Here is a 26757-nt window from a genome sequence, read left to right as displayed (position 1 = left end):
AATGATGCTGGAGGTACTGCATGGTAAGGAAAAAGGAGTTCCCCACTTGCATCAACTGCAACTAGCCCTGCATTATCGGCTTCTGCAGAGCTAGAGCAAGTGAAGGAGAAACCAACATTCTAGAGAAGAACATCTAACAATGAATCCTGTTGTAGAAACTAGAAAAGCAGTTTTGAAAAAGGATGAGGCATATGTAATGAGATAAAACATTTAGAAGATAATGAAAAGGGTGCTAGATCATTACCTGCTCAAAGAGAGCTTTGTTTAATTGATTCATCCAGGGTATCCTCACCACATCTACACTTTCAAGTTGTACAATGCATCGCTTCAAGGTTGTTTTCTATTCTTGAATGTCATAAATCAATGATGATGCAGGCTAATCACCTTAGAGAAAACCATGCAACCCAACAAAAGTAGATTTGATAAGAATGGTGTCAAACTATGAGTGAGCAGGATAAATCCTTACCTTTGGTACCAGTAGTTTCTATATCTTTCCTTATCTTCCCAGAACACTAACAATACTCCTACATTTGTTTAGAGCCGTGTCTTAATCAAAATGTGGATCAAGCACAAATGGGAAAATTGTGGTGATAGTAAATGTCCCTGCACATGAATCTGGGAAAACAATATTGATGGGAGTAGATGCTTGAATGGTAATTAGATCTATAGCTGAGAAGTTTGCCTATTTGGTTAGTTGTGGGCTAGTAGATTCAAAGCTTAGTTTCCTATATGTTGTAGGCTTTTTATGTTATTGTATGGGGTGTGGACTAGGAGGTTCTGAATGTTGTGGATGTGATGATTATAGTTATCAAGATTCTCTAATTAATAAGCTCTTTTCAATGTTTGTTTGAAACATATTACTATAAATTTGAATAGATCCATGGGTTCTGCATTTATTCGGTGATGCCATCCTATCAAACCAATCTAACAAACATTTCTTCTGGCATTTTAATGGATTTTTTGCATTTACCTTCTTCAACAGACCACCTACCAACAACTTGGTCAAATGCACCATTCTAGTAGAAGTGCATCTCTGGTGGCAGTTGTGCGAGAAGCACACAGTTGGACCTGTAGCTATGCCTGGCACTACCCACAAGGAGGGTAGAGGTTGATAGTGGCAACAACAATGACTTGTCATCGTCTAGCTAATGTGTATCATAAGACATTTCATCAGATGAAAGCTTGGTGCTGGTGCTTGGTGGCTGCAAATGATGCTGGAGGTACTGCATGGTGAGCAAGAAGTAGTTCCCCACTTGTATCTACTGCAAGTAGAGCCGCATTATCAGCTTCTACCGCCACGAGAAGCATAGCTAGAGCAAGTGAAGGAGAAACCAACATTCTAGAGCAGAACATCTTTCATCGAATCCTGTTGTAGAAACTAGAAAGACAGTTTTGAAAAAGGATGAGCCATATGTAATGAGACAAAACATTTAGAAGATAATGAAAAGGGTGCTTGCTCATGACCTACTCAATGAGAGCTTCTTTTAATTAATTCATCCAGGGTATCCTCACCACATCTACACTTTCAAGTTGTACAATGCACTGCTTCAAGGTTGTTTTCTATTCTTGAATGTCATAAATCAATGATGATGTAGGCTAATCAACTTAGAGAAAACCATGCAACCCAACAAAAGCAGAATTGATAAGAATGGTGTCAAACTATCTTCATTAGATATCCATAATGTTAATAATGAGTGAGCAGGATAAATCCTTACCTTTGGTACCAGCATTTTCTATATCTTTCCTTATCTTCCCCAGAACACTAATAGTACTCCTACATTTGTTTAGAGCTTTGTCTTAATCAAAATGTGGATCAAGCACAAATGGGAAAATTGTGGTGATAGTAAATGTCCCTGCACATGAATGTGGGAAAACAATATTGATGGGAGTAGATGCTTGAATGGAAATTAGATCTATAGCAGAGAAGTTTGCCTATTTGGTTAGTAGTGGGCTAGTAGATTCAAAGCTTAGTTTCATATAAGCTGCAGGCTTTTTATGTTCTTGTATGGGGTGTGGACTAGGAGGTTCTTAATGTTGTGGTAGTAATGATTACAATAAGTTTTTTTGAGGTTTGTTAGAAACATATTACTATGAATTTGAACAGATCCTTGGGTTCTTCTACATTTATTTGGTGATGCCAACCTATCAAACTAATCCAACAAACATTTGCCATGGCATTTAAAGGATTTTTTTGCATTTACCTTCTTCAAAAGACAATCAACCAACATCATGGTCAAATGCACCATTCTTGCATAAGTGCGTCTTTGGTGGTAGTAGTGCGTGTGAGGAGCACACAGTTGGACCTACGGCTACTCCTGGCACTACCCATAGGGAGAGTAGAGGTTCATAGTGCCAAAGACAATGGATTGTTGTCATCTAGCTCATGTGTATCATCAGCCATTTCATTGGATGAAAGCGTGGTGCTGGTGCTCGGTGACAGCAAATGATGCTGGAGGTACTGCCAGGTGAGCAAGAAGTTCCCCACATGCATGAACTACAATTAGCCCTGTCTTATCGGCTTCTGCAACAACAGGAAGCACAACTAGAGCAAATGAAGGGGAAACCAGCATGCTAGAGCAGAACATCTAACATAGACTCTAGTTATGGAAATAAGAAAGATACTTTTGAAAAAGGATGAGGCATATGTACTAAGACAAAACATTTGGAAGATAATGAAAAGAGTGCTAGCTCAAGACCTGCTCAATGAGAGCTTCATTTAATTTGATTCATCAAGGGTATCCTCACCACATCTACACTTTCAAGTTGTACAATGCACTGCTTCAAGGTTGTTTCCTAATCTTGAATGTCATAAATCAATGATGATGTAGGTTGATCACCTTAGAAAAACCATGCAATCCAAAAAAACCAAAATAGATAAGAATGGTGTCTAACTAGCTGTCCTGATCAGATATCCACACAATCTTAATAACTAGCGAGCAAGATAGATCCTTACCTTTGGTACTAGCACCTTTTATATCTTTGCTTATCTTCTCAAGAACACTAACAATACTCCTAAATTTGTTCATAGTTGTGTCTTCATCAAAATGCTGATCAAGCACAAATTGGAAAATGGTGGTGACAGTAGATGTCCCTGCGCACGAATGTGGGAAAACAATATTGATGGGAGCAGATGCATGAGAGGAAATTAGATCTACAGCAGAAGTGCGTCTATTTGGTTTAGTAGTGGGTTGGTAGAGTCAAAGCTTAGTTTCCTATATGCTGTAGGCTTTTTATGTTCTTGTATGGGGTGTGGACTAGGTGGTTCTTAATGTTGTGCAAGTAATGATTATAGTTGTCAAGATTAACTAATTAATAAATTCTTTTCAAGGTTTGTCCGAAACATATTACTATGAATTTGAATAGATCCTTGGGTTCTTCTACATTTATTTAGTGATGCCAACCTATCAAACCAATCCAACAAACATTTGTCATGGCATTTAAAAGGGTTTTTGTGCATTTACCTTCTCTAAATGACTACATGCCAACAACATGGTCAAATGAACCATTATAGTAGAAGTGTGTCTCTAGTGGAAGTAGTGCGAGGAGCATACAGTTGGACCTGTAGCTATGCCTGGCACTACCCATAGGGAAGGTAGAGGTTGATAGTGGCAACAACAATGACTTGTCATCATCTAGCCCATGTGTATCATAAGACATTTCATTGGATGAAAGCTTGGTGCTAGTGCTCGGTGGCTGCAAATGATGTTGGAGGTACTACATGGTAAGGAAGAAGGAGTTCCCCACTTGCATCAACTGCAACTGGCCCTGCATTATCGGCTTCTGCAATGATGAGAAGCAGAGCTAGAGCAAGTGAAGGAGAAACCAACATTCTAGAGCAGAACATCAAACAATGAATCCTGTTGTAGAAACTAGAAAAGCAGTTTTGAAAAAGGATGAGGCATATGTAATGAGATAAAACATTTAGAAGATAATGAAAAGGGTGCTAGCTCATTACCTGCTCAAAGAGAGCTTCTTTTAATTGATTCATCCAGGGTATCCTCACCACATCTACACTTTCAAGTTGTACAATGCACTGCTTCAAGGTTGTTTTCTATTCTTGAATGTCATAAATCAATGATGATGTAGGCTAATCAACTTAGAGAAAACCATGCAACCCAACAAAAGCAGAATTGATAAGAATGGTGTCAAACTATCTTCATTAGATATCCATAATGTTAATAATGAGTGAGCAGGATAAATCCTTACCTTTGGTACCAGCATTTTCTATATCTTTCCTTATCTTCCCCAGAACACTAATAGTACTACATTTGTTTAGAGCTTTGTCTTAATCAAAATGTGGATCAAGCACAAATGGGAAAATTGTGGTGATAGTAAATGTCCCTGCACATGAATGTGGGAAAACAATATTGATGGGAGTAAATGCTTGAATGGAAATTAGATCTATAGCAGAGAAGTTTGCCTATTTGGTTAGTAGTGGGCTAGTAGATTCAAAGCTTAGTTTCATATAAGCTGCAGGCTTTTTATGTTCTTGTATGGGGTGTGGACTAGGAGGTTCTTAATGTTGTGGTAGTAATGATTACAATAAGTTTTTTTGAGGTTTGTTAGAAACATATTACTATGAATTTGAACAGATCCTTGGGTTCTTCTACATTTATTTGGTGATGCCAACCTATCAAACTAATCCAACAAACATTTGCCATGGCATTTAAAGGATTTTTTTGCATTTACCTTCTTCAAAAGACAACCAACCAACATCATGGTCAAATGCACCATTCTAGCAGAAGTGCGTCTTTGGTGGTAGTGGTACGTGTGAGGAGCACACAGTTGGACCTGCGGCTACACCTAGCACTACCCATAGGGAGGGTAGAGGTTCATAGTGCCAAAGACAATGAATTGTTGTCATCTAGGTCATGTGTATCATCAGCCATTTCATTGGATGAAAGCGTGGTGCTGGTGCTCGGTGACTGCAAATGATACTGGAGGTACTGCCAGGTGAGCAAGAAGTTCCCCACCTACATGAACTACAATTATCCCTATCTTATCAGCTTCTGCAACAACGAGAAGCACAACTAGAGCAAGTGAAGGGGAAACAAACATGCTAGAGCAGAATATCTGACATTGACTCCTGTTAAAGAAACAAGAAAGATAGTTTTGAAATGCATGAGGCATATGTAACGAGACAAAACATTTGGAAGATAATGAACATTGTGCTAGCTCAAGGCATGCTCAATGAGCATCTTTTAATTGATTCATCTTGGGTATCCTCACCACATCTACACTTTCAAGTTGGTTTCCTATTCTTGAATGTCAGAAATCAATGATGATGTAGGTTGATCACCCTACAAAAAACATGCAGTCCAAAAAAGCAGAATAGATAAGAATGGTGTCTAACTATCTTCATCAGATATCCACAATGTTAATGACTATTGAGCAAGATAAATCCTTACATTGGTACAAGCATCTTTTATATCTCTGCTTATCTTCTCGAGAACACTAACAATACTCCTACATTTGTTCAGAGCTATGTCTTCATCAAAATGTTGATCAAGCACAAATTTGAAAAATGTGGTGATAGTAGATGTCCCTGCACACGAATGTGAGAAAACAATATTGATGGGAGCAGATGCACGAGGGGAAATTAGATCTATAGCAGAAGTGCGTCTATTTGGTTTAGTAGTGGGCTGGTAGAGTCAAAGCTTAGTTTCCTATATGTTGCCGGCTTTTTATGTTCTTGTATGGGGTGTGAACTAGGTGGTTCATAATGTTGTGGAAGTAATGATTATAGTTGCCAAGATTCTCTAATTAATAAGTTCTTTTCAAGGTTTGTTTGAAACATATTACTATGAATTTGAAGAGATCTTTGGGTTCTGCTGCATTTATTTGGTGATGCCATCCTATCAATCCAATCCAACAAACATTTGTCATGGCATTTAAAGGATTTTTTGCATTTACCCTCTTCAAAAGACCACCTACCAACATCATGGTCAAATGCACCATTCTAGCAGAAGTGCGTCTCTGGTGGCAGTAGTGTGAGGAGCACACAGTTGGACCTGCTACTATGCCTGGCACTACCCACAGGGAGGATAGAGGTTAATAGTTGCAACGACAATGACTCATCATCATCTAGCTCATGTGTATCATCAGACATTTCTTGAGATGAAAGCTTGGTGCTGGTGCTCGGTGGCTGCAAATGGTGCCAGAGGTACTGCAACTACAAGCAGCCCTACCTTATCTGCTTCTGTAGCGATGAGAAGCACACCTAGAGCAAGTGAAGGGGAAACCAGCATGCTAGAGCTCCCGCCCCTAGGGATGCTCATGTGGATGGTTGTTTAGATGTTGTGCTTTATCTTTAGGCATGGAGGGAATGACCTCCGGTCGTTGGTTCAGTAGTAGACTGGCTAGTAGAGTCTAAGCTCAGTTATCTATTTTCTTGTATGGGGTGTGGACTAGGTGGTTCTTAATGTTGTGGTAATAATGATTGCAATTTTCACACTACTCTGATTAATAAGTTCTTTTAAAGATTTTCTTGAAACATATTACTATGAATTTGAATAGATCGTTGGGTTCTTCTATGTTTATTTGGTGACGTAAACCTATGAAACGAATCAAGTGAACATTTGTCATGGCATTTAAAGGATTTTTTTGCATTTACCTTCTTCAGAAGACCACCTACCAACAGCATGATCAAATGCACCGTTCCAGCCAAGAGCGATTACTTATCTTTCACTTATTCCCATTCCATTCTGCTCTAGGAGGTTATAGATTGAGAAATAGTATTGCAATACCCCAACCCTATAGTAGTCTTCATTGGACAGGGTCTATTTTGTTCAGTTGTTGGCTAGTAGAATCTAAGATTGCTAGCAGAATAGATTAGAATGGTGTCAACCTATCTTCATCAAAAGATATCCACAATGTTAATAACCAAAGAGCAACAATACTCTTACATTTGTTCAAAGTTGTGTCTTCATCAAAATGTTGATCAAGCATAGATTGGAAAGCATGGTTATAGTAGATGTTCCTGCACATAAATGTTGGAAAACAATATTGATGGGAGAAGATGCAAGAGGGAAAATTAGATCTATTGCAGAAGTGCCATAATGCAATGGCTAGTCGTGGACCTTGATCTACATGAATGGGTTAACAACTATTCTCTATGCCAAAAAGAAACTAGAACACCTAACACAGCTTGACAACATATACAAAATAATGAAGATACTTTTAGGTTATTAGGATACTAGACATTATATTTCTCCTACAGTGAGGGTTGGTATATTATTTTGAAAGAATAAAAAAATGTCAGCATGAACATAAATGTAACCACACCTCAAAAGACCCTCCTGAACTTTTAGGCGCACAAGTTGGCATGAATGTGCAACACACGCATACGAAAAAAAACATATTTGGCCTACCTTTCATCATAAAGGAAAACTATGCTAGAGGGTATAAGCACTCGAGTCATCTTAGGCCTTCATTATGCATCTGTCCATGTGTGCTGCCATAGATCATAGAGGAAACAATCCACTTATGTGTAGAATGGCCCCCACAACAGACAAAGATAAAGAATGGAACCTAGAGCTTCAAAGTAGATTACAAAAAGTCTTCTACAAGAAAGATAAGCATCATAAGAAGAATACTTATCAATCCCAAAACATGTAGCATTTCTTTGTGACCTAATAACCCAATTTAATTGAGCATTAAGAATGAACACACAATAAAATAGAATGGCATAGGACATGATTTTGCAAGGAACAACAATAGATGAAAAGCCAACTAACTGCAGAGAACTTCTGGCTTCGACACCAGTTATAGAAACAAGAAAGACATTTTTGAAAAGGATGAGGCATATGTATCCGAGATGGAACATTAGCAAGATAATGAAATGTGTGCTAGCTCAAAAGACCTGTTCGATGAGAGTTACTTTTAATTGATTCATTAGGGATATCCTCACCACATCAACACATTCAAGTTGTACAGTGCACTGCTTCAGGGTTGTTTCCTATTCTCGAAGGTCAAAAATCAATGATGATGTAGGTTGATCACCTTATGAAAAAAACCTACAAGCCAAAAAAATATAGAACAAATAAGAATGGTGTCAAACTTTCTTCATCAGCAGATATATTCACAATGTTAATAACTAGTGAGAAAGATAAATCCTTACCTTTGGCTCTAGCATCATCTCTATCTTTGTTTATCTTCGCCAAAACACTAATATACTCTTAACTTTTTTGAGTGGGAAGTACATTTACATTTGTTGAAAGTTGCCTTCACCGAAATGTTGATCAAGCACAGATTGGTATGCAGTCACAATCTTTTCAGGCATACCACCAATAGTCAGTTTCTATAGAAGAATTCAACAAGTTAATACTCTCATGTCCAATTCTTATGTTTCCACCCAAAAAGGAGAGTTACAAGGATAACAAGCAACTCACTTTTAGTATTGTACTGGAATCTTTCCTTGCAACTTTCGAATTTAAGGGGTTAGAGCTAGGATTTGAATTATTCTTATTCCCCTTGTTATCGAACATAGCAGGGTTGTCACCAAAAATGATGTCTTTCATATTTTCAATACGGGTTCCAAAAACATTGCGTTCATCCCAAATTCCTATCTGTAATTCCTACAGATAAGTTAGAAACAATCTTTTTCTTCGGGATTTCTAGCAAAAAATGAAGCACATCAAATTAGCCATCAGTTATCTAGTATTTAATCTAGTTTCAATAAAGTATCATGTCCTATTGGTGCACATTATCCTAGCAGATTTTAATTTGCAGAAAATTTCTTTACACAGTATTAATGAAAGTCCATGCAAACTATGATTAAAATTGAATGACCCAAACATTTATAACATCAAAAACACCAGTGGAAAAAAACCTGAATCGCTGCTTCTGGCAGATGAGTAGCAACTTCCCAAGCAAGACAGTGTTTAAGAAAACAACATATTCATTAAACCCAATGCTAGTGGAAATGGAGGAAATTAGGCTACAAACTAAAAAGGCTAATTGATTTACTAATTGATTCTGCTCTAGTTAGTTTAAGCTCACATTTTCTGTTCATACAATTATATATACCAAAATTGAATGCACCATGCACATGACCATGATCATAGCTTCAATAGACATCAAAATGCACCATGCACATGACCATGATCACTTTGATGTCTGTGAAGCTATGCTCACCTTACCAAAATCGAATGCACCATGCACATGACCATGACCATTATATATACTCCAATAGTTTGCTACAATTAAACTAAATTGGACTTTGATTCAATGGTACTATAGTACTTTAATTGTACTAACACATTTAGATCCTCCTGCATTCTTGGACAAGGCTCTAGAACAACTCTAGGAGCTGCTGCACTATGAAGAATTAATCTCGTCATAGTGAAACAAGATAATACTTACTAGTCTCGCCACCAGTTTCATTCCTTCTTCTCCCCCATTTTCGTAGACATGTTTCAACGATCTGGGTAAAACCCTCCAGAACTCATGCACATAATCTCCTCCCTTGCGCTTACTGTTTTGCAAGATATCATTTGATAGAAATAGGAATAATATTTTCTTATCCTCTGTTGCACTACTGAACTGCTTTTCCATGTGTCTACAACCCTTCTGGCCCTCTTGCGGTGAAAAATCCACCATTGTGAAAGTGCTGCATAAGTGTTAAGGAATACAAGAAACAACTGCTAATGCAATATGTAGATGCAAACTTACATAGGAAAAATATAAAATTCTAATTAAATTTGACATATGAACAGATAGAGGAAATAAATAACCAATTTGGCCATTTACTACTTAAAGCACACAAGGTATATAGATCACAAATTGGGTCCACCGACCATCAACATGAAAAAAGGAGGAACATAGATCCGGTATTATATAGGTGCCATCTATGGAGTCTAGCTACCATGTAGATTCCCACTGAAGTGTTCAATTTTACAGCGAGTGCCATATTACATCTCCAGAAGCGCGCGCGTATGTGTGTGTACAATGCACTTATGATCGTTTCTTACATGTTTCAAAATTTCATAATAATTTTAAATTTTCTATATGCCTATGCACTTTGGATTTTGAAATTCCATATATTTGATACATACATACATACATACATACATACATACATACATACATACATACATACATACATACATACATACATACATACATACATACATACATACATACATACATACATACATACATACATACATACATACATACATACATACATACATACATACATACATATAAATCCAAATTAAAACAGCATCACGTTACGTGTACTCTATTAGAAGAGAAATTATGATGTAAAGATGACCGGAAAGAAATAGGGAAGGAAATCTCCATTTTGATTTCAACAACAACATTGTGCCTGAGCCCGTGTCGGCCAATGGGGGCGAGGAACACCACCCAGCCACTGGAGGACGAGAAGAAGAGAGCTCGCGAGAGAGGCAAAGATCAAATGAATTAACGTTCCATGCCGAGGAGGGAGCGGGGAGTGGTAGCGTTATATACGCCTATCTCCCAACGAGCACACCAACAGTTGATATCGAGGAGCAGGAGGTGAGGGGGATCAACAGCTAGCGAGGCTGGGAGACGTGACGCCCCCGTGCCAGCCTTATATTATAGGCTGTGCCATGCCCGGGCCAGCACTACGGGCCGGTGTGGCGGCCCAGGCACGGTTCTCACTATGTCGTGCCTGGCACGGGCACTATGTGTAACAACCCAAAAATCCACATACCAAAAATCCCAACTACAAAATTTTTTTCTTCAAAACCCCATGTGATGATGAGTGACATTTGTAGGAGCTAACCCTAAGTGTTGCATTAGTCGTAATCCAACTAAACAAACTCATAAGCATAGCATGTCACTTGTTGTATATGTGTGTGTTTAAAATCCCTAACACATACATTCTTGCATGCATTTTAATTCTAAACAAGTGAGTTGCCTTTTATTGATCTTTTGTTGTGCAAATAAAAGTGACCACTTATAATTAATTTATTATGCAATAAATTAATCACCTAAGTACCACCTAAGTATGTGGGCCCCACCAACCAGCCCTAAGCTCCACCCTTAATCAAGGTGCACACCTGTACATGAAACTAAATAAATCAAACCCTAACCAAATTGGCAACAAATAAAAGAGAAAGGAAAACAAAATAGAAAAAGAATAAGAAAAAGAGAAAGGAAAGAAGAGGGAGCAGCAGCAGCCCAGGCCTACTCAGCCTTGCGAGCTAGCCCGGCCGAGCCCGCCTGCCCTCCCATGTGCGCGCGACCCACGAAGCCGGCCCAGCAGCACCCTACCGCCCGCGCGCGCACAAGCCGCTGACGAGCCGGACCCGCCCATCAGCCGTCACGCACCGCACACCGCCGCATCAGGACAAGCTGACAAACGGGCCCCCTCTGTCAGCCGCCCAGCTACAACGCCGTCGTCTTCCCCACGCTCCCTCCACCGCGCGACCGGGAGCCGACCAGCATGGTAGGCGTGGGCCAGGGGTCACGCAAGAAGCATGACCCTGTTCCCCCCTAGCGCCACGCTTACGCTACAGCACGTGGGCCATCGGATGCGCCGCACGCATGACCATCGCCCGATCGCCGTCCACCATTAGAGCCCTTGGAGCTCGGCTATAAAAACCAACGTCCGTGAGCCCTAACCCTTAGCCCGTTCGCCGCCGCCGCTGGTGGCACAGCACCACACAGCGTCAAGCCGAGAGAGAGGGAGGAGGGAGAAGCAAAGGGGAGAAGGAGAGGCGCGGAGAAGGACGCCGCTGCCAGAGCAAGAAGGGAGGAGCCGCCGATGCGGAAGACAGCGAGTACCTCTATCCCAGCTCGGCTCTACTACACCGTCGACACTGCACCACCATCCATCGCCATCGAGCTCCCCGCGGTGAGCCATCTTGCCGAGACCACCTCCCTAGCCAAATGGAACGTGCACTGCCATGATCGAAACCTTGCTGAAGCTTCAAGCTCCGGCATAGCCCAACTGGTTAGCTAGGGAGACCGCCATGGCCACGCTTGCCGAGACCTAGGATGCGCCGTGCACGCTGCCATCAGCCAAAAGGAAGACCCCAGCCATGACATTGTACATCGGAGCAGGAGCGCACATGCACGGACATGGTCACCATGGCCGAGAGCAAAACTAGGGCAAGACCACCGCATCTTCAACGTTGCGGTAAAGGCGATGTTGACACCCCGACTGGCTCCGCCATGATGAGAGACACACCGCGCTCACCTTAGCCGAGGAAGAAGCCCACTGGAGCCCTGCGTTGTCACACCACACCTCGTCGGAGCGCCACCGCCTCTGTTTTGCCCCCACCACCATGGCCGGAGCCACTGGGAGCACCAGGAGCTCCTTCAACACGCCCAACGTGGCTGTAGAAGCACCGTGGAGCTCACACGCTCCTCCAACTGGGCTCTCGCTACCACTGCAGCCCTGTCCATGCACGCCGACGAACCCACGCCGCCATTCACCGTGGCTAGAGCCCTAGTAAGCCCTAGCCATCGCCCCAACCCCACCATCGTAGTCACCTGGGCATGGGGAAGCTATTGCCTACCCTAATCAGACGCTAGCGCCGCCGCGGGGGCTCGACGATGACCTCACCGCCGGTGGGAGCTCCGTCGGCAAAGAGAAGGGGATTTTTTCCCTCGTCGGCCACTGTGCGTGCTGATCTTTCGGCAAACCTGATGGGAATTCTCTTCATCCACGTTGACCACGTCCCGAGCAGCTCCGCCGAGCTCTATCCACGATCACATCGACCACGTCCTGAGCAGCTCCATCGAGCTCCGACCACGACCACGTCGTGCACGTGAACCAAACCCTAGGAAGGAGTAAGTGGGCCAAGCCCGGCCCGAATCCGGCCCAATCAACCTAGTCAAGGCCTGGCCTGTATTGACCATTGACCGGTCAATGTTGACTTTGACCGAACCCACATGTCAGTGACCCAAGAGCCCTTGGTCCCACCTGTCGGAACTGATGACGTTGATGACGTCATGCTGACGTCAGCGGGACCCCACCTGTTAGCTTGGAACTGAGATGATGATGCCATGCTGATGTCATGCTAGTGTCAGCATGCCACATGAACCAGTCAAAGTGTGACACGTGTTAGCCCAGGATTAATTCAGCCTTTTCCCATTTTCAAATGATTGAAACTTCAGAAATTCATAACTAATTCATACGAACTCAGAAAAATACAAGACCAGGACCAAAATTCATCTAAAATTAGAGCTCTACGCAATGAACCCATGTTTGAGTGCATTTGGCTCTTTTGAATTTTCATTGCTTTTTGTGTTATTCTATAGACATCGCTAACGCGACTATAATGCGATCGTTTGCAGACTCGGAGGAGAACTAGACAGACGAGGACCGAGAGTACCATGAGGAGTACGGAGACGACTACACTGAAGGTGCCACATCCCACCCAATCTCGTAGCACCTATTACGCATGGCTAATATAGAGCTGCTATTGCTTTACTTCATTGTTATAATCACACTATGATAGGACTTGCATGGTAGTATGCTTACTTGATGGCCTTTACCTTGACGCAACCTTACCCCTGCTCACCCTGCTGTTAGGCTAGTCACACGCTCACTGCTTATATTCACTGCTTATTATTTCTACTACGCTTATATATACTATAATGATGTGTAGTGGAAACTGGAGTTATCTGGACTTATGGGGAGAGTGCTGCGTGTGTGACTTGGGTGTGTGGAGGGTAGGGTTGTGTCGACCAAGTTGGAGTATACGACGAGCCTGGGGCAAGTCTTGCCGTGAGGTGCTACCTGGGCACCCCTGGAATGGATACCTATGGTGGGTAAATGGTATATGAGGTGGTCCTGGGTGTGAACCTATGATGGGAGGAGCCCGGGGTGGAGGTGCTGTGGTGGCACGGTAAATGGAAACCCTGATGAAGACATTCTGGCTTGGTCATCCCTAAGGACTTACTAGTACTCAGATTCACTAGGGAAGCCTTACGTACCACTCGCCCTATATGGTGCGGGACGGCCGGACTACTTGGTAGGATATTGCCACTACTGCTAGGTTGATAGCGGACAGTGCGAGGAGGTACGGGGCACGGAGGATTTCCCCCACACCCTTCCGAGACTTCATGGAGACCTTGTGGACTCGGCTCATGACTCACAGTTTCAGCCACCCTAGACTAGGCTTGGGGTGTACCAGGGCTGAATGGTAGAGTGGCATTATCCTAGGCTAGCAAGCGGCCGAATCAGCCCAGTTGACGATGGTCAGTGAAGAAGGCAGATCTTGTGGTTATGTAAAACCTCTGCAGAGTGTATGGTTGATCGATCGATACATATGCCGACTTGTCGGCTATGGACCTTTCCTAGGGTTTCGCTTAAACTAGATAGTGAGATGAGTCCTTCTCTTCTTCCCCCGTGAGAGAGTGTCGGTCATAGCCAGGGGCTACGGGCCATGAGACAGTGCCGAGAGGGAGTTGGCCTATCGACTGAGCGATGGTATGGTGATGATATGGAGATGGTGGTATATCAATCCCTAGGATCGAAAACCTGGCTCTGACGGAAATGGGGTGGAATGTGTGTGGGAATGGTGTTAAAACTTGACTATACTATTATATACTTGATATGCTAATACATAGGAAACCCCAGCCTTATAGGTTCCTTTTGATTATATCCAACTTGCATCCAATTTCCACAAAGCAATGCTCATAGGGTGGGAGTGGCCAGTACAAATCGTACTGATAAACTTTGGCACACAGGTTCTGCTGAGGAGTATAGCTCTGAGGAGTTTGACGGTTGAGGGGTTCGTTCCTACGCTCGAGTTTGGCGATCTTATCTCAAGCTGTTCTGGATGAATGCTACTTTTGATTCCGCCGATGCGGCGATGTAATAATTTATGTAATTCCGCACTTTATGTACTCTGATATTATCGTTGTATGGATGTGGTATTCGACTGGAATTTGGGTAATATGATCTACAACGGTCATATTACACTTCGACTCTGTGGATTTCCCTTCGCGGAAATTAGGTCGTTTTAGTTGGTATCAGAGCCATACTTGACCCTAGGATGAAACCCTCAGAAATGGATGATAGAATAGGACGTGAACAACCCTTCTTTCGGTTATATACCGACCCTGCATTTACTTTTATGCAAGGCTTATCTATTATTGACCTGCTAACACCTGTTTCCTTAAAACATGCAGATGGCAACGAAACGTCGAATGGCCGCCTCTAGGACCGCTACCTCTGGACCACGCCAAGCTTACCTTCGACCTACGTGAGCTTAGGGGGTTTTGCACAGACCCTCTGTCGAGTTCTCGTCACATTAGGAGTCCCTGACGAGCTTGTCAAGGTCACCTGCACTCGGAAGTCAGCTCAGGAAGGAGGAATCGAAGGACTCGGTTGTCACCTCAGTCGAGTTCCCTAGCTAGCACTACCTTACCTTCTATCCCAGCTTTCACCGAGTGACTATAGAGGACACAGTTGAGGAGGGACTGCGAGCTGTCTCACATAAGGCACTTCATAGAGTGATGAGGGACCACTACGAAGCACCTGAAGATGACAGAGTTCCATCTACTTCCCCTAGGCCCTCGACCTCAGCCTTACCCCTAGTGAGTAGAGTTTCATAGCCGGTAGAGTTATCTTTGCCGAGGAGGATAGATGCCTTCGTATCTCGGCTATCCACCTACTAGAGCAGGATAGGTACATGACCCAAGCTTGAGCAGAGGAGACGTCAGGACTAGGCCCTTCTATGGGAGTACCAAGAGCGAGACTCATAGGGAGCACAGGAGCGAGCTAGTCTGCTTGAGACAGTTGCTAAGCTATAGGACAAGCTCAACCATCGTGAAGAAGTCCACAGAGCCAAGGTCGCTGACCTATAAGATAAAGCCGCTGACCTAGGCAATAGGAACTGCTACCTCGATAGCAAGGTCTTGGAGTTGTAGAGAGAGTTGGATGACAAGAAGGCCGAGTTCAACTGCAGAGGAGACAGAGAGTGGTCCAAGGGGATTGATATGCTGAAAATCCAATCTCAGAACAAGACCATGACTCAGGAGCTAGAGGAGTTTAGAAGAAGTCCGTTCGCAACCAGGGTCACCTGATCGAGGCACTTAGGCAGAACGAGTACCTACAGGACAAGTGTGAGAGGACTTGGTAGGCTTGGCAGAAGTCTGACAAGAAGCGCCTCAGGGAGATGAAGGGTATATGGGATCAGCTACCCAAGGAGATTCGTAGCAAGATGAAGCCTAGGATAGAGGAGTTTGAGTTAGCCCTGACTCGCCTCAACCTAGACGCCTGCCCTACCCTACCTAGAGCCAAGCCTACTGAGGAGCTCGCTGAGGCCTTGAAGTACGTGTCCCTAACTTCACAAGTCTGACGAGGAGATCGAGATCGAGAACAGTCGTATCCCAGCTGCGGTGTACGAGTTAGAGTAGATGACCCTGCATGGTCATGAGTCATGTCAGTGGCTTCCATAAGTTGTACCCCATGATGTACCCCTTATGAGATGTAATATGAGACACTATGCGTAGTACTGATTCTCGCGAGTCTTCAAGTGTAGCTACTGGAGATGATGCTATGTAATAAAACCCATGTAATGAATGTTTTGGATCTTATTGCATCTTATGGATCTTATTGCTTCTTTGTAATGAGTGTTGGATAGTATAAATGTTTTTCTTTAAATCGTCAAAATCATGTAATCATACTGAATTATAAGCACTTATGGCACAAACACTAAAATTCCTATGATCCGTGTTGCAGATGCTGAACCGCCAATCTGCTCGCCTAATGGACCATGGACGTACGCCCACCCCCGAACCAATCGAACCAAACAGAGGGCGTGGTGGCAACAACCATGGCCGTGCCCATGGCTATGGATGTGGAGGGATACCCTTCAACCCGGAGAATACCCTGCCGCCTGAGGAGAACATTTCGCCACCACCACCACCGAACCTAGCAGAGGTGATGGCGCAACAGACCTAGCTTCTTGCAGCTCTTGTAGACGGAGCAAACCATCACTAGGGAGGTCAGCAGAATGACTTCCAAAGGAAGGTGGAGGGATTTCTGAAGCTGAGGCCACCCACCTATGATGGCACCAACCCTGACTCACTTGTAGCCGATGACTGGCTCAAGGAGGTGGAAAAGAAGCTCGACCTCACCACCTTCACCGATGATGAGTGTGTTGGAGCTGCCACACACCAGCTCACAGGTGCAGCATGCGCCTGGTGGGATAGTTTTAGTGATTCCCATGAGGACCCTACCAACATCTTGTGGGATGAGTTCACCGAAGCATTCACTGAGTATCACATTCCCAAGGGTATCATAGAGGCCAAAGCCGAGGAGTTCTGCAACATCTAGATGGGAAAGGACAGGGTGACTGAGTACACCACTCGCTTCACCAACCTTCTATGCTATGCACCTTCCTTATGTTGTGAACTCTGAGAAGGAGAAGCTATACTATTACCACAAGGGACTTAACCTGCACATCAAGTTGAAGTTTGGCGGTATTGAGAGTAGCACGCTGCATGCTCTGGTGGATCGCTGCATCCAGATCAAGAAGGACCGTGCTGAAGCTGGAGAGGAGTATAGGGAGAGGAAGCGGAAGCCTGAGGAGTCCTTCCGTGGCCGTGATCGCAAGAGGTTCCACAGAGATGCACCATCCAAGGAACGCTCTCGCCACAACAGGGATGACAACCCTGGATCGAGTAGGGGTGGTGGAGGCTACACCACCAAATACTCCCACCCTGCTCAGGATCATTACACCCAGGACCTATTATGCTTAGGACCGCAACACTCAGGACCATTCCAACCGTCCCCGCTCAGCAAATTAACGCCTAGCACAGAACCGCTCTGCACCAAGCACTGGAAACTAGAAGGCACCCGCGCCAACCCCTACAGGCGATGCGCCTTTCACCTATTTCGCTTGTGGCCAACCGGGTCACAAAGCCGCTGAGTGCCCTCAGAACTCAGGAGCTCAGAAGTATCAGTTCAAGGGATCTGCTACTCATGGATGTCTCAACCATCTAGACGCCAAGGAAGCACAGGTTGCCCCTGACATTGTATACGGTATGTTTTTAGTTAATGGCAATACTACATCAGTTCTATTTGAATCTAGAGGAACTTGTTCTTACATATCATCCAAATTTGCATGAGAACATGACCTACCTATAACCCCACGTGGAAAGCCTATCATCACTAGCTCACCTTTAGGAGACCTAAAGTGCACCCACATCTGTAAGGGAGTGAGTCTTACCATTGAGGGTCTTATCTTTGAAGCCGACCTAACCCTGTTACCTTCCACGAGCCTAGATGTCATCTTAGGTATGGATTGGCTAACCATTCACCGAGGTATCATATCATGTTCACCTAGATATGTCCAAGTGACCCACCCATCAGGACAAGTTATTAGGTGTGAACCTCAGTCCGGAAAGTCCACTTCTATCCTATGTGCCCTTAAAGCCAGTTCAGAATCACAAAAGAGGAGAAGACAGTTCATGATGTGCCTGTGGTCAGAGACTATCCCGATGTATTCCCTGAAGAATTACCGGGTATGCCACCAGACCGTGATGTAGAGTTCATCATTGATCTTTTGTCAGGGAACAGGACCCATTGCCAAGAGACCCTATCGCATGTCAGTTGATGAACTAGCTGAGCTCAAGAAATAGCTTGATGAGCTCATCTCGAAGGGATATATCAGACCCAGTGCTTCACCCTAGGGATCCCCTGTTCTGTTTGTTAAGAAGAAGGATGGCTCAATGAGAATGTGCATTGATTACTAGAACTTGAATGCAGTCACCATCAAGAACAAGTACCCCTCTGCCAAGAATTGATGATCTGCTTGACCAGCTCAGAGGTGCCAAGTATTTCTCCAAGATTGATCTTAGATCTGGCTATCATCAGATGAAGATTCAAGAGAGTGACATCCCGAAGATAGCTTTTGTGACTAGGTATGGGCAGTTTGAGTTCACTTGGTGTCCTTTGGACTCACAAATGCTCCTGCCTACTTCATGAACATGATGAATAAGGTTTTATGGATGATCTGGATAAGTTTGTGGTAGTATTCATTGATGACATCCTTGTTTATTCACCCACCGCCGAAGAACATGAACATCATCTGAGAACTGTGCTTGAGAAATTAGCCCAACATTAGCTCTACACAAAGTTCAGCAAATGCGAGTTTTGGCTACAGAAAGTTGCCTTCCTAGGTCATGTACTATTAGCTGAAGGTGTTGTAGTTGACCCAGTTAAGATTGAAGCTGTGAAAGAATGGGATCAACCTCATAACATGACCGAAGTCAGAAGTTTCTTAGGATTAGCTGGATATTACCACCGGTTCATCGAGAACTTTTCCAAGATAGCCCATCCAATGACCAACCTTCTGAAGAAGACTAAGGAGTTTGAATGGACGCCCGAGTGCGAACAAAGCTTTCAAGAGTTGAAATTGAAGCTTACCATAACTCCTATGCTAGCATTGCCTGATATCAGCAAAGATTTCGTGGTCTATTGTGATGCATCCCGTCAAGGACTTGGCTGTGTATTGATGCAAGGTGGAAGAGTGATAGCTTATGCTTCTCGATAGTTGAAAGAACACGAGAACTGTTACCCTACTCATGATCTTGAGTTAGCAGCAGTTGTGCATGCTTTGAAGATCTGGAGGCACTACTTGATAGGCAACAAGTGTGATATCTATACCGATCACAAGAGCTTGAAGTACTTTTTCACTCAGGAAGATCTGAATATGAGGCAACACCGATGGCTAGAATTGATCAAGGACTATGACCTAGAAATTCACTATCATCCGGGAAAAGCTAATGTAGTCGCAGATGCTCTCAGTCGCAAGAGTTACTATCACACTTTGATCACTGAATCCGTACCACCTGAGCTTAAGGAAGAGATTGATGATTTCCAACTTGAGATGCTACCGCATGGCTTGTTGAATGAGCTCCCATACAGTATGATCTCATAGATCGCATTCGTCGAGCTCAGAAAAATTATGAAGAGATCAAATATCTCCATGGTCTGATGAAACTAGGCTACAAGACCAACCACCATGAAGATGAACAAGGAACCATCTGGTTCAAGGACAGAATATGTGTCCCTTCCGATCTAGCACTATGAGAGGAAGTTCTATCAGAAGCTCATGATTCTAAGTATTGTATTCACCCTAGAGGTTCAAAGATGTATCAAGACTTGAAGAAACACTTTTGGTGGAAAGGTATGAAGATAGACATTGCGGGACATGTGGCATGATGTGACACCTATAATAGAGTCAAGGCTAAACATCAAAGGCCTACAGGATTGTTAAAGCCTCTTGACATTCCCGAGTGGAAATGGGAGAGCATATCCATGGATTTCATAGTTGGATTGCCCCGTTCACAGAAAGGCAATGATTCCATTTAGGTGATTGTTGATGGTTTGACCAAGGTTGCTCACTTTGTACCAGTTAAGACCAAGACTAATGCCGAAAAGTTAGCAGATCTATATGTTGAGCATATTCTCAGACTGCATGGAGCTCCCTCTAGTATTGTATCTAATCGTGGTCCTCAGTTTATGTCCCGATTCTGGGAAGCCCTGCACAAGTCCATTGGAACCAAACTTGATTTTAGTACCGCTTATCACCCACAGACAGATGGATAGACTGAACAAGTAAATCAGATCTTAGAAGACATGCTTCGCGCTAGTGTACTGAATTATGGCTCTGATTGGGAGAAATGCCTACCCTAAGCAGAGTTCTCTTACAATAACAGCTACCAAGCCAGCATCAAGATGTCACCATTCGAAGCTCTGTATGGCAGACGTTATAAGACACCTTTGATGTGGTCCCAACTGGGAGAAAGATCATTCTTTGACTCTGCTAAGATTCAAGATGTCGAAGAAGGAGTTGCTCAAGTAAAGGAGAATTTGAGAATTGCCCAAAGTCGATACAAGAGCTATGCTGACAAAAAAAGAAGAGAACTTAAGTTCAATGTGGGAGACTTCGTCTATCTCAAGGTATCCCCGCTATGTGGAACTATCAAATTCCATGTGAAAGGAAAGCTTGCCCCTAGATTTGTTGGCCCATACAAGATTTGCAAGAGGATTGGAAAGCTCGCCTACAAACTTGAGCTACCTAAGAAATTGGCGGGTATACATCCCGTATTCCATGTCTCATAGCTACACAAGTGTTTGAGAGTGCCCGATGAAGTAATCCTGACTGTTACACTTGACATTCAAGATACTCTTGAGTATAAAGAACATCCTATCCGAATTCTGGGAAGAGACACCAAGGAAACCCGAAGCAAAACTATTCCTATGTGCAAGGTCCAATGGAGCAATCACACTAAGAGAGAAGCAACATGGGAAAAAGAGTCTGACCTCCGGCTATAATATCCTTACCTCTTCGAAGGGTACATTCCGCTTTAATCTCAGGGATGAGATTCTGTTAAGGGGGTAGGACTGTAACAACCCAAAAATCCACATACCAAAAATCCCAACTACAAAATTTTTTCTTCAAAACCCCATGTGATAATGAGTGACATTTGTAGGAGCTAACCCTAAGTGTTGCATTAGTCGTAATCCAACGAAACAAACTCATAAGCATAGCATGTCACTTGTTGTATATGTGTGTGTTTAAAATCCCTAACACATACATTCTTGCATGCATTTTAATTCTAAACAAGTGAGTTGCCTTTTATTGATCTTTTGTTGTGCAAATAAAAGTGACCACTTATAATTAATTTATTATGCAATAAATTAATCACCTAAGTACCACCTAAGTATGTGGGCCCCACCAACCAGCCCTAAGCTCCACCCTTAATCAAGGTGCACACCTGTACATGAAACTAAATAAATCAAACCCTAACCAAATTGGCAACAAATAAAAGAGAAAGGAAAACAAAATAGAAAAAGAAAAAGAAAAAGAGAAAGGAAAGAAGAGGGAGCAGCAGCAGCCCAGGCCTGCTCAGCCTTGCGAGCCAGCCCGGCCGAGCCCGCCTGCCCTCCCACTCGCGTGCGCGGCCCATGAAGCTGACCCAGTAGCACCCTACCGCCCGCGCGCGCACAAGCCGCTGACGAGCCGGACCCGCCCGTCAGCCGTCATGCACCGCACACCGCCGCATCAGGACAAGCTAACAAATGGGCCCCCTCTGTCAGCCACCCAGCTACAGCGCCGTCATCTTCCCCACGCTCCCTCCACCGCACGATCGGGAGCCGACCAACATGGCAGGCGTGGGCCAGGGGGTCACGCAAGAAGCATGACCCTGTTCGCCCCTTGCGCCGCGCTTATGCTACTGCACGTGGGCCGTTGGATGCGCCGCACGTATCACCACCGCCCGATCATCGTCCGCCATTGGAGCCCTTAGAGCTTGGTTATAAAAGCCAATGTCTGTGAGCCCTAACCCTCAGCCCATTCACCGCCGCCGCTGGTGGCACAGCACCACATAGCGTCAAGCCAAGAGAGAGGGAGGAGGGAGAAGCAAAGGGGAGAAGGAGAGGCGCGGAGAAGGACACCGCTGCCGGAGCAAGAAGGGAGGAGCCGCCGGTGTGGAAGACGGCGAGTACCTCTGTCCTGGCTCGGCTCTACTACATCGTCGACACCGCACCACCACCATCGCCATCGAGCTCCCCGCGGTGAGCCATCTTGCCGAGACCACCTCCCTAGCCAAATGGAATATGCACCGCCATGATCGAAACCTTGCTGAAGCTTCGAGCTCCGGCCTAGCCCAACTGGTTAGCTAGGGAGACCGCCATGGCCACGCTTGTCGAGACCCAGGACGCGCCGTGCGCGCTGCCATCAGCCAAAAGGAGGACCCCAACCATGACGTTGTACATCGGAGCAGGAGCGCACATGCACGGACATGCTCACCATGGCCGAGAGCACAACCAGGGCGAGACCACCGTGTCTTCTATGTTGTGGTATAGGCGACGTTGACACCTCGACTGGCTCTACCATGACGAGAGACACACCGCGCTCACCTTAGCTAAGGAAGAAGCCCACCGGAGCCCTGCGTTGCCGCACTGCACCTCGTCGGAGCGCCACCGCCTCTGTTTTGCCCCCACCACCATGGCCGGAGCCACTAGGAGCACCAGGAGCTCCTTCAACACGCCCACCGTGGTCGTAGAAGCACCGTGGAGCTCACACGCTCCTCCAACTGGGCTCTTGCTGCCACTGTAGCCCTGTCCATGCACGCTGACGAACCCACGCCGCCGTTCACCGTGGCCAGAGCCCTAGTAAGCCCTAGCCGTCGCCCCGACCCCACCATCATAGTCGCTAGGGCATGGGGAAGCTATTGCCTACCCTAATCAGATGCTAGCGCCGTTGCGGGGGCTCGTCGGTGACCTCACCACCGGCGGGAGCTCCGTCGAGGAAGAGAAGGGGATTTTCCCTCGCCGGCCACACGACCGTGCACTGTGCGTGCTGATCTTTCGGCGAACCTGATGGGAATTCTCTTCATCCACGTCGACCATGTCCCGAGCAGCTTCGCCGAGCTCCGACCACAATCACGCCGACCACGTCCCGAGCAGCTCCACCGAGCTCCGACCACGACCACGTCGTGCACGTGAACCGAACCCTGGGAAGGAGTAAGTGGGCCAAGCCCGACCCGAATCCGGCCCAATCGTCCTAGTCGAGGCCCGGCCTGTATTGACCATTGACTGGTCAACGTTGACTTTGACCAAACCCACATGTCAGTGACCCAAGAGCCCCCCGTCCCACCTGTCGGAACTGATGACGTTGATGATGTCATGCTGACGTCAAGCTGACGTCAGCGGGACCCCACCTGTCAGCTCGGAACCGAGATGATGACGCCATGCTGACGTCATGCTGGCGTCAGCATGCCACATGGACCAGTCAAAGTGTGACACGTGTTAGCCCAGGATTAATTCAGCCTTTTCCCATTTTCAGAAATGATTGAAACTTCAGAAATTCATAACTAATTCATACGAACTCAGAAAAATACAAGACTAGGACCAAAATTCATCTAAAATCGAGCTCTACGCAATGAACCCATGTTTGAGTGCATTTGGTTCTTTTGAATTTTCATTGCTTTTTGTGTTATTCTATAGACGTCGCTAACGTGACTATAATACGATCGTTTGCAGACTCGGAGGAGAACCAGACAGACGAGGACCGAGAGTACCATGAGGAGTACGGAGACGACTACATTGAAGGTGCCACATCCCACCCAATCTCGTAGCACCTATTACGCATGGCTAATATAGAGCTGCTATTGCTTTACTTCATTGTTATATTCACACTATGATAGGACATGGTAGTATGCTTACTTGATGGCCTTTACCTTGACGCAACCTTACCCCTGCTCACCCTGCTGTTAGGCTAGTCACACGCTCGCTGCTTTAATTCACTGCTTATTATTTCAACTACGCTTATATATACTATAATGATGCGTAGTGGAAACTGGAGTTATCTAGACTTTGAGGAGAGTGCTGCGTGTGTGACTTGGGTGTGTGGAGGGTAAGAGTTGTGTCGACCAAGTTAGAGTATACGACGAGCCTGGGGCAAGTCTCGTCGTGAGGTGCTACCTAGGCACCCCTGGAATGGATACCTGTGGTGGGTAAATAGTATATGAGGTGGTCCTGGGTGTGAACCTGTGATGGGAGGAGCCTAGGGTGGAGGTGCTGTGGTGGCACGGTAAATGAAAACCCTGATGAAGACATTCTGGCTTGATCATCCCTAAGGACTTACTAGTACTCAGATTCATCGGGAAGCCTTACGTACCACTCACCCTATATGGTGCGGGACGGCTAGACTACTTCGTAGGGTATTGCCACTACTGCTAGGTTGATAGCGGACAGTGCAAGGAGGTACGAGGCGCGGAGGATTTCCCCACACCCTTCCGAGACTTCATGGAGACCTTGTGGACTCGGCTCATGACTCACAGTTTCAGCCACCCCAGACTAGGCTTGGGGTGTACCAGGGCTGAATGGTAGAGTGACATTATCCTAGGCTAGCAAGCGGCCGGAATCAGCCCAGTTGACGATGGTCAGCGAAGAAGGTAGATCTTGTGGTTATGTAAAACCTCTGCAGAGTGTATGGTTGATCGATCGATACATGTGCCGACTTGTCGGCTATGGACCTTTCTTGGGTTTCGCTTAAACTAGATAGTGAGATGTGTCTTTCTCTTCTTCCCCCGTGAGAGAGTGTCGGTCGTAGCCAGGGGCTACGACCCATGAGACAGTGCCGAGAGGGAGTTGGCCTGTCGACTGAGCGATGGCATGGTGATGATATGGAGATGGTGGTATATCGATCCCTGGATCGAAACCTGGCTCTGAACATAAATGGGGTGAAATATGTGTGGGAATGGTGTTAAAACTTGACTATACTATTATATGCTTGATATGCTAATACATAGGAAACCCCAGCCTTATAGGTTCCTTTTGATTATATCCAACTTGCATCCAAATTCCACAAAGCATAGCTCATAGGGTGGGAGTGTCCAGTACAAATCGTACTGATAAACTTTGGCACACAGGTTCTGCTAAGGAGTATAGCTCTGAGGAGCTTGACGGTTGAGGGGTTCGTTCCTACGCTCGAGTTCGGCGATCTTATCTTCAAGCTGTTCTGAATGAATGCTACTTTTGATTCCGCCGATGCGGCGATGTAATAATTTATGTAATTCCGCACTTTATGTACTCTGATATTATCGTTGTATGGATGTGGTATTCGACTGGAATTTAGGTACTATGATCTACAACGGTCATATTACATTTCGACTTTGTGGATTTCCCTTCGCGAAAATTAAGTCGTTTCACTATGGGCCTCGGGCCGACCCGGGCATGGCACTAAAAAGCATGGCCTGGCCCATACATGTGTGTGTGTGCGGCCCGTGCTTTTTAGCGGTGTACAGGACACACACATCTGGCCATTTGTGTGTGCGCGCGTGTCCCCTATACACATATAAAACAAAAAATATTCCACACATTAAAGTTTATCAACACAAGTTAAATTGTAAAATAGTTTTTGACACAACTATATAAAGAAATGTTCTTCAAGCAGATCGAGCATCGTACCTTGACATTGAAGCGATGGCTGGCATTGTTGTGTTTGCATTTTCTCTCGAGTCGGAATTCGTGCATCACCCAGTTGGTCTTGGATCCCCTTGGGGACCTGCCCATACTAGAATACCCGTGCTTTCTTCATCCCCATATGTAGAATACCGGTGTTTTCTTCCCCAGTTCCACCACCTCCAGAAGCAGCATCTATCTAATGAATTGAGAAACACCTTTGTCCTTGCCTGTTGCTTTCCAGTAGCTGTCCATGGTATCACGGTTGGCGCACATGCCCATCAAGTATTTCATGTCCCTTTGGTAAAAACAAATTGCACTCCTCCCCCATCTTCGCTTTACCTAACTATTGATTTTCAGCAAGTGAGAAGCACCACACCAGTTGAGCTAAATATGTGTGTGTTCGCACGTGTGTGTACATTGCACTTATGATCGTTTCTTACATGTTTCAAAATTTCATAATAATTTTAAATTTTCTATATGTCTATGCACTTTGGATTCAAAATTCCATATATTTGATACGTATACAAATCACGTTGGCACCATCCAAAGTGAAACAGCATCACATCACGTTGGCACCATCCAAATTGGACCAGTCAATAAAGTGGCGAGTGGACTTTCAAACCTGGCAGTGTGATCACCTATCTTATGGAGGCAAATCTATCTTGGTAAATACCAGTCTCACCAGTATCCCAATGAACATGATGGGGTTCTACTATTTACATGAGGGAACACACCAACAACTGGACTCACTGAGAGGGAGATTTTTTTGGCAGGGGGTGGGGAACAATAAGAAATATCATGCGTTAAAATGGAAAGTGCTTGCC

At 44.8% G+C, this 26757-nt stretch overlaps 1 protein-coding gene and 1 long non-coding RNA gene across 3 annotated transcripts; both read right to left on the bottom strand.

The window, feature by feature from the left end:
• Positions 1-5421: 5421 nt before the first annotated feature.
• Positions 5422-7508, bottom strand: LOC136504852 (uncharacterized). The gene is made up of 3 exons (XR_010771002.1): positions 7371-7508; positions 6906-6979; positions 5422-5545 (listed from the first exon to the last, which is right to left on the bottom strand). It is a non-coding gene; the product is annotated as an uncharacterized lncRNA (long non-coding RNA).
• Positions 7509-8130: 622 nt separating this feature from the next.
• LOC136504157 (uncharacterized) lies at positions 8131-26219 on the bottom strand. Of its 2 annotated transcripts, none has more exons than XM_066499022.1 (4): positions 25937-26219; positions 9364-9610; positions 8391-8576; positions 8131-8299 (listed from the first exon to the last, which is right to left on the bottom strand). In XM_066499022.1, exons 1-4 carry the CDS (start codon positions 25960-25962, stop codon positions 8204-8206), a joined length of 555 nt encoding a protein of 184 aa, XP_066355119.1. In that variant the 5' UTR covers positions 25963-26219; the 3' UTR covers positions 8131-8203. The 2 variants fall into 2 exon arrangements, with proteins under 2 accessions (XP_066355119.1, XP_066355120.1); XM_066499023.1 differs by having other exon boundaries at positions 8391-8567.
• Between the last annotated feature and the right edge of the window lie 538 nt (positions 26220-26757).

Source organism: Miscanthus floridulus, chromosome 14 (genome assembly GCF_019320115.1).
Source record: "Miscanthus floridulus cultivar M001 chromosome 14, ASM1932011v1, whole genome shotgun sequence".
NCBI classification, from domain to species: domain Eukaryota; kingdom Viridiplantae; phylum Streptophyta; class Magnoliopsida; order Poales; family Poaceae; genus Miscanthus; species Miscanthus floridulus.
The sequence above is the reverse complement of the archived record's forward strand: the minus strand, read 5'-3'. Positions and strand labels throughout refer to the sequence as shown.

Coding starts and splice junctions, on each gene's coding strand:
- LOC136504157 (XM_066499022.1), bottom strand. CDS start 25,962: ATGCCAGCCATCGCTTCAATGTCAAG. Junction 8,577..9,363: donor TGAAACTGGTGGCGAGACTA/GTAAGTATTATC, acceptor ACTTATCTGTAG/GAATTACAGATAGGAATTTG. Junction 8,300..8,390: donor ATTCCAGTACAATACTAAAA/GTGAGTTGCTTG, acceptor ATTCTTCTATAG/AAACTGACTATTGGTGGTAT.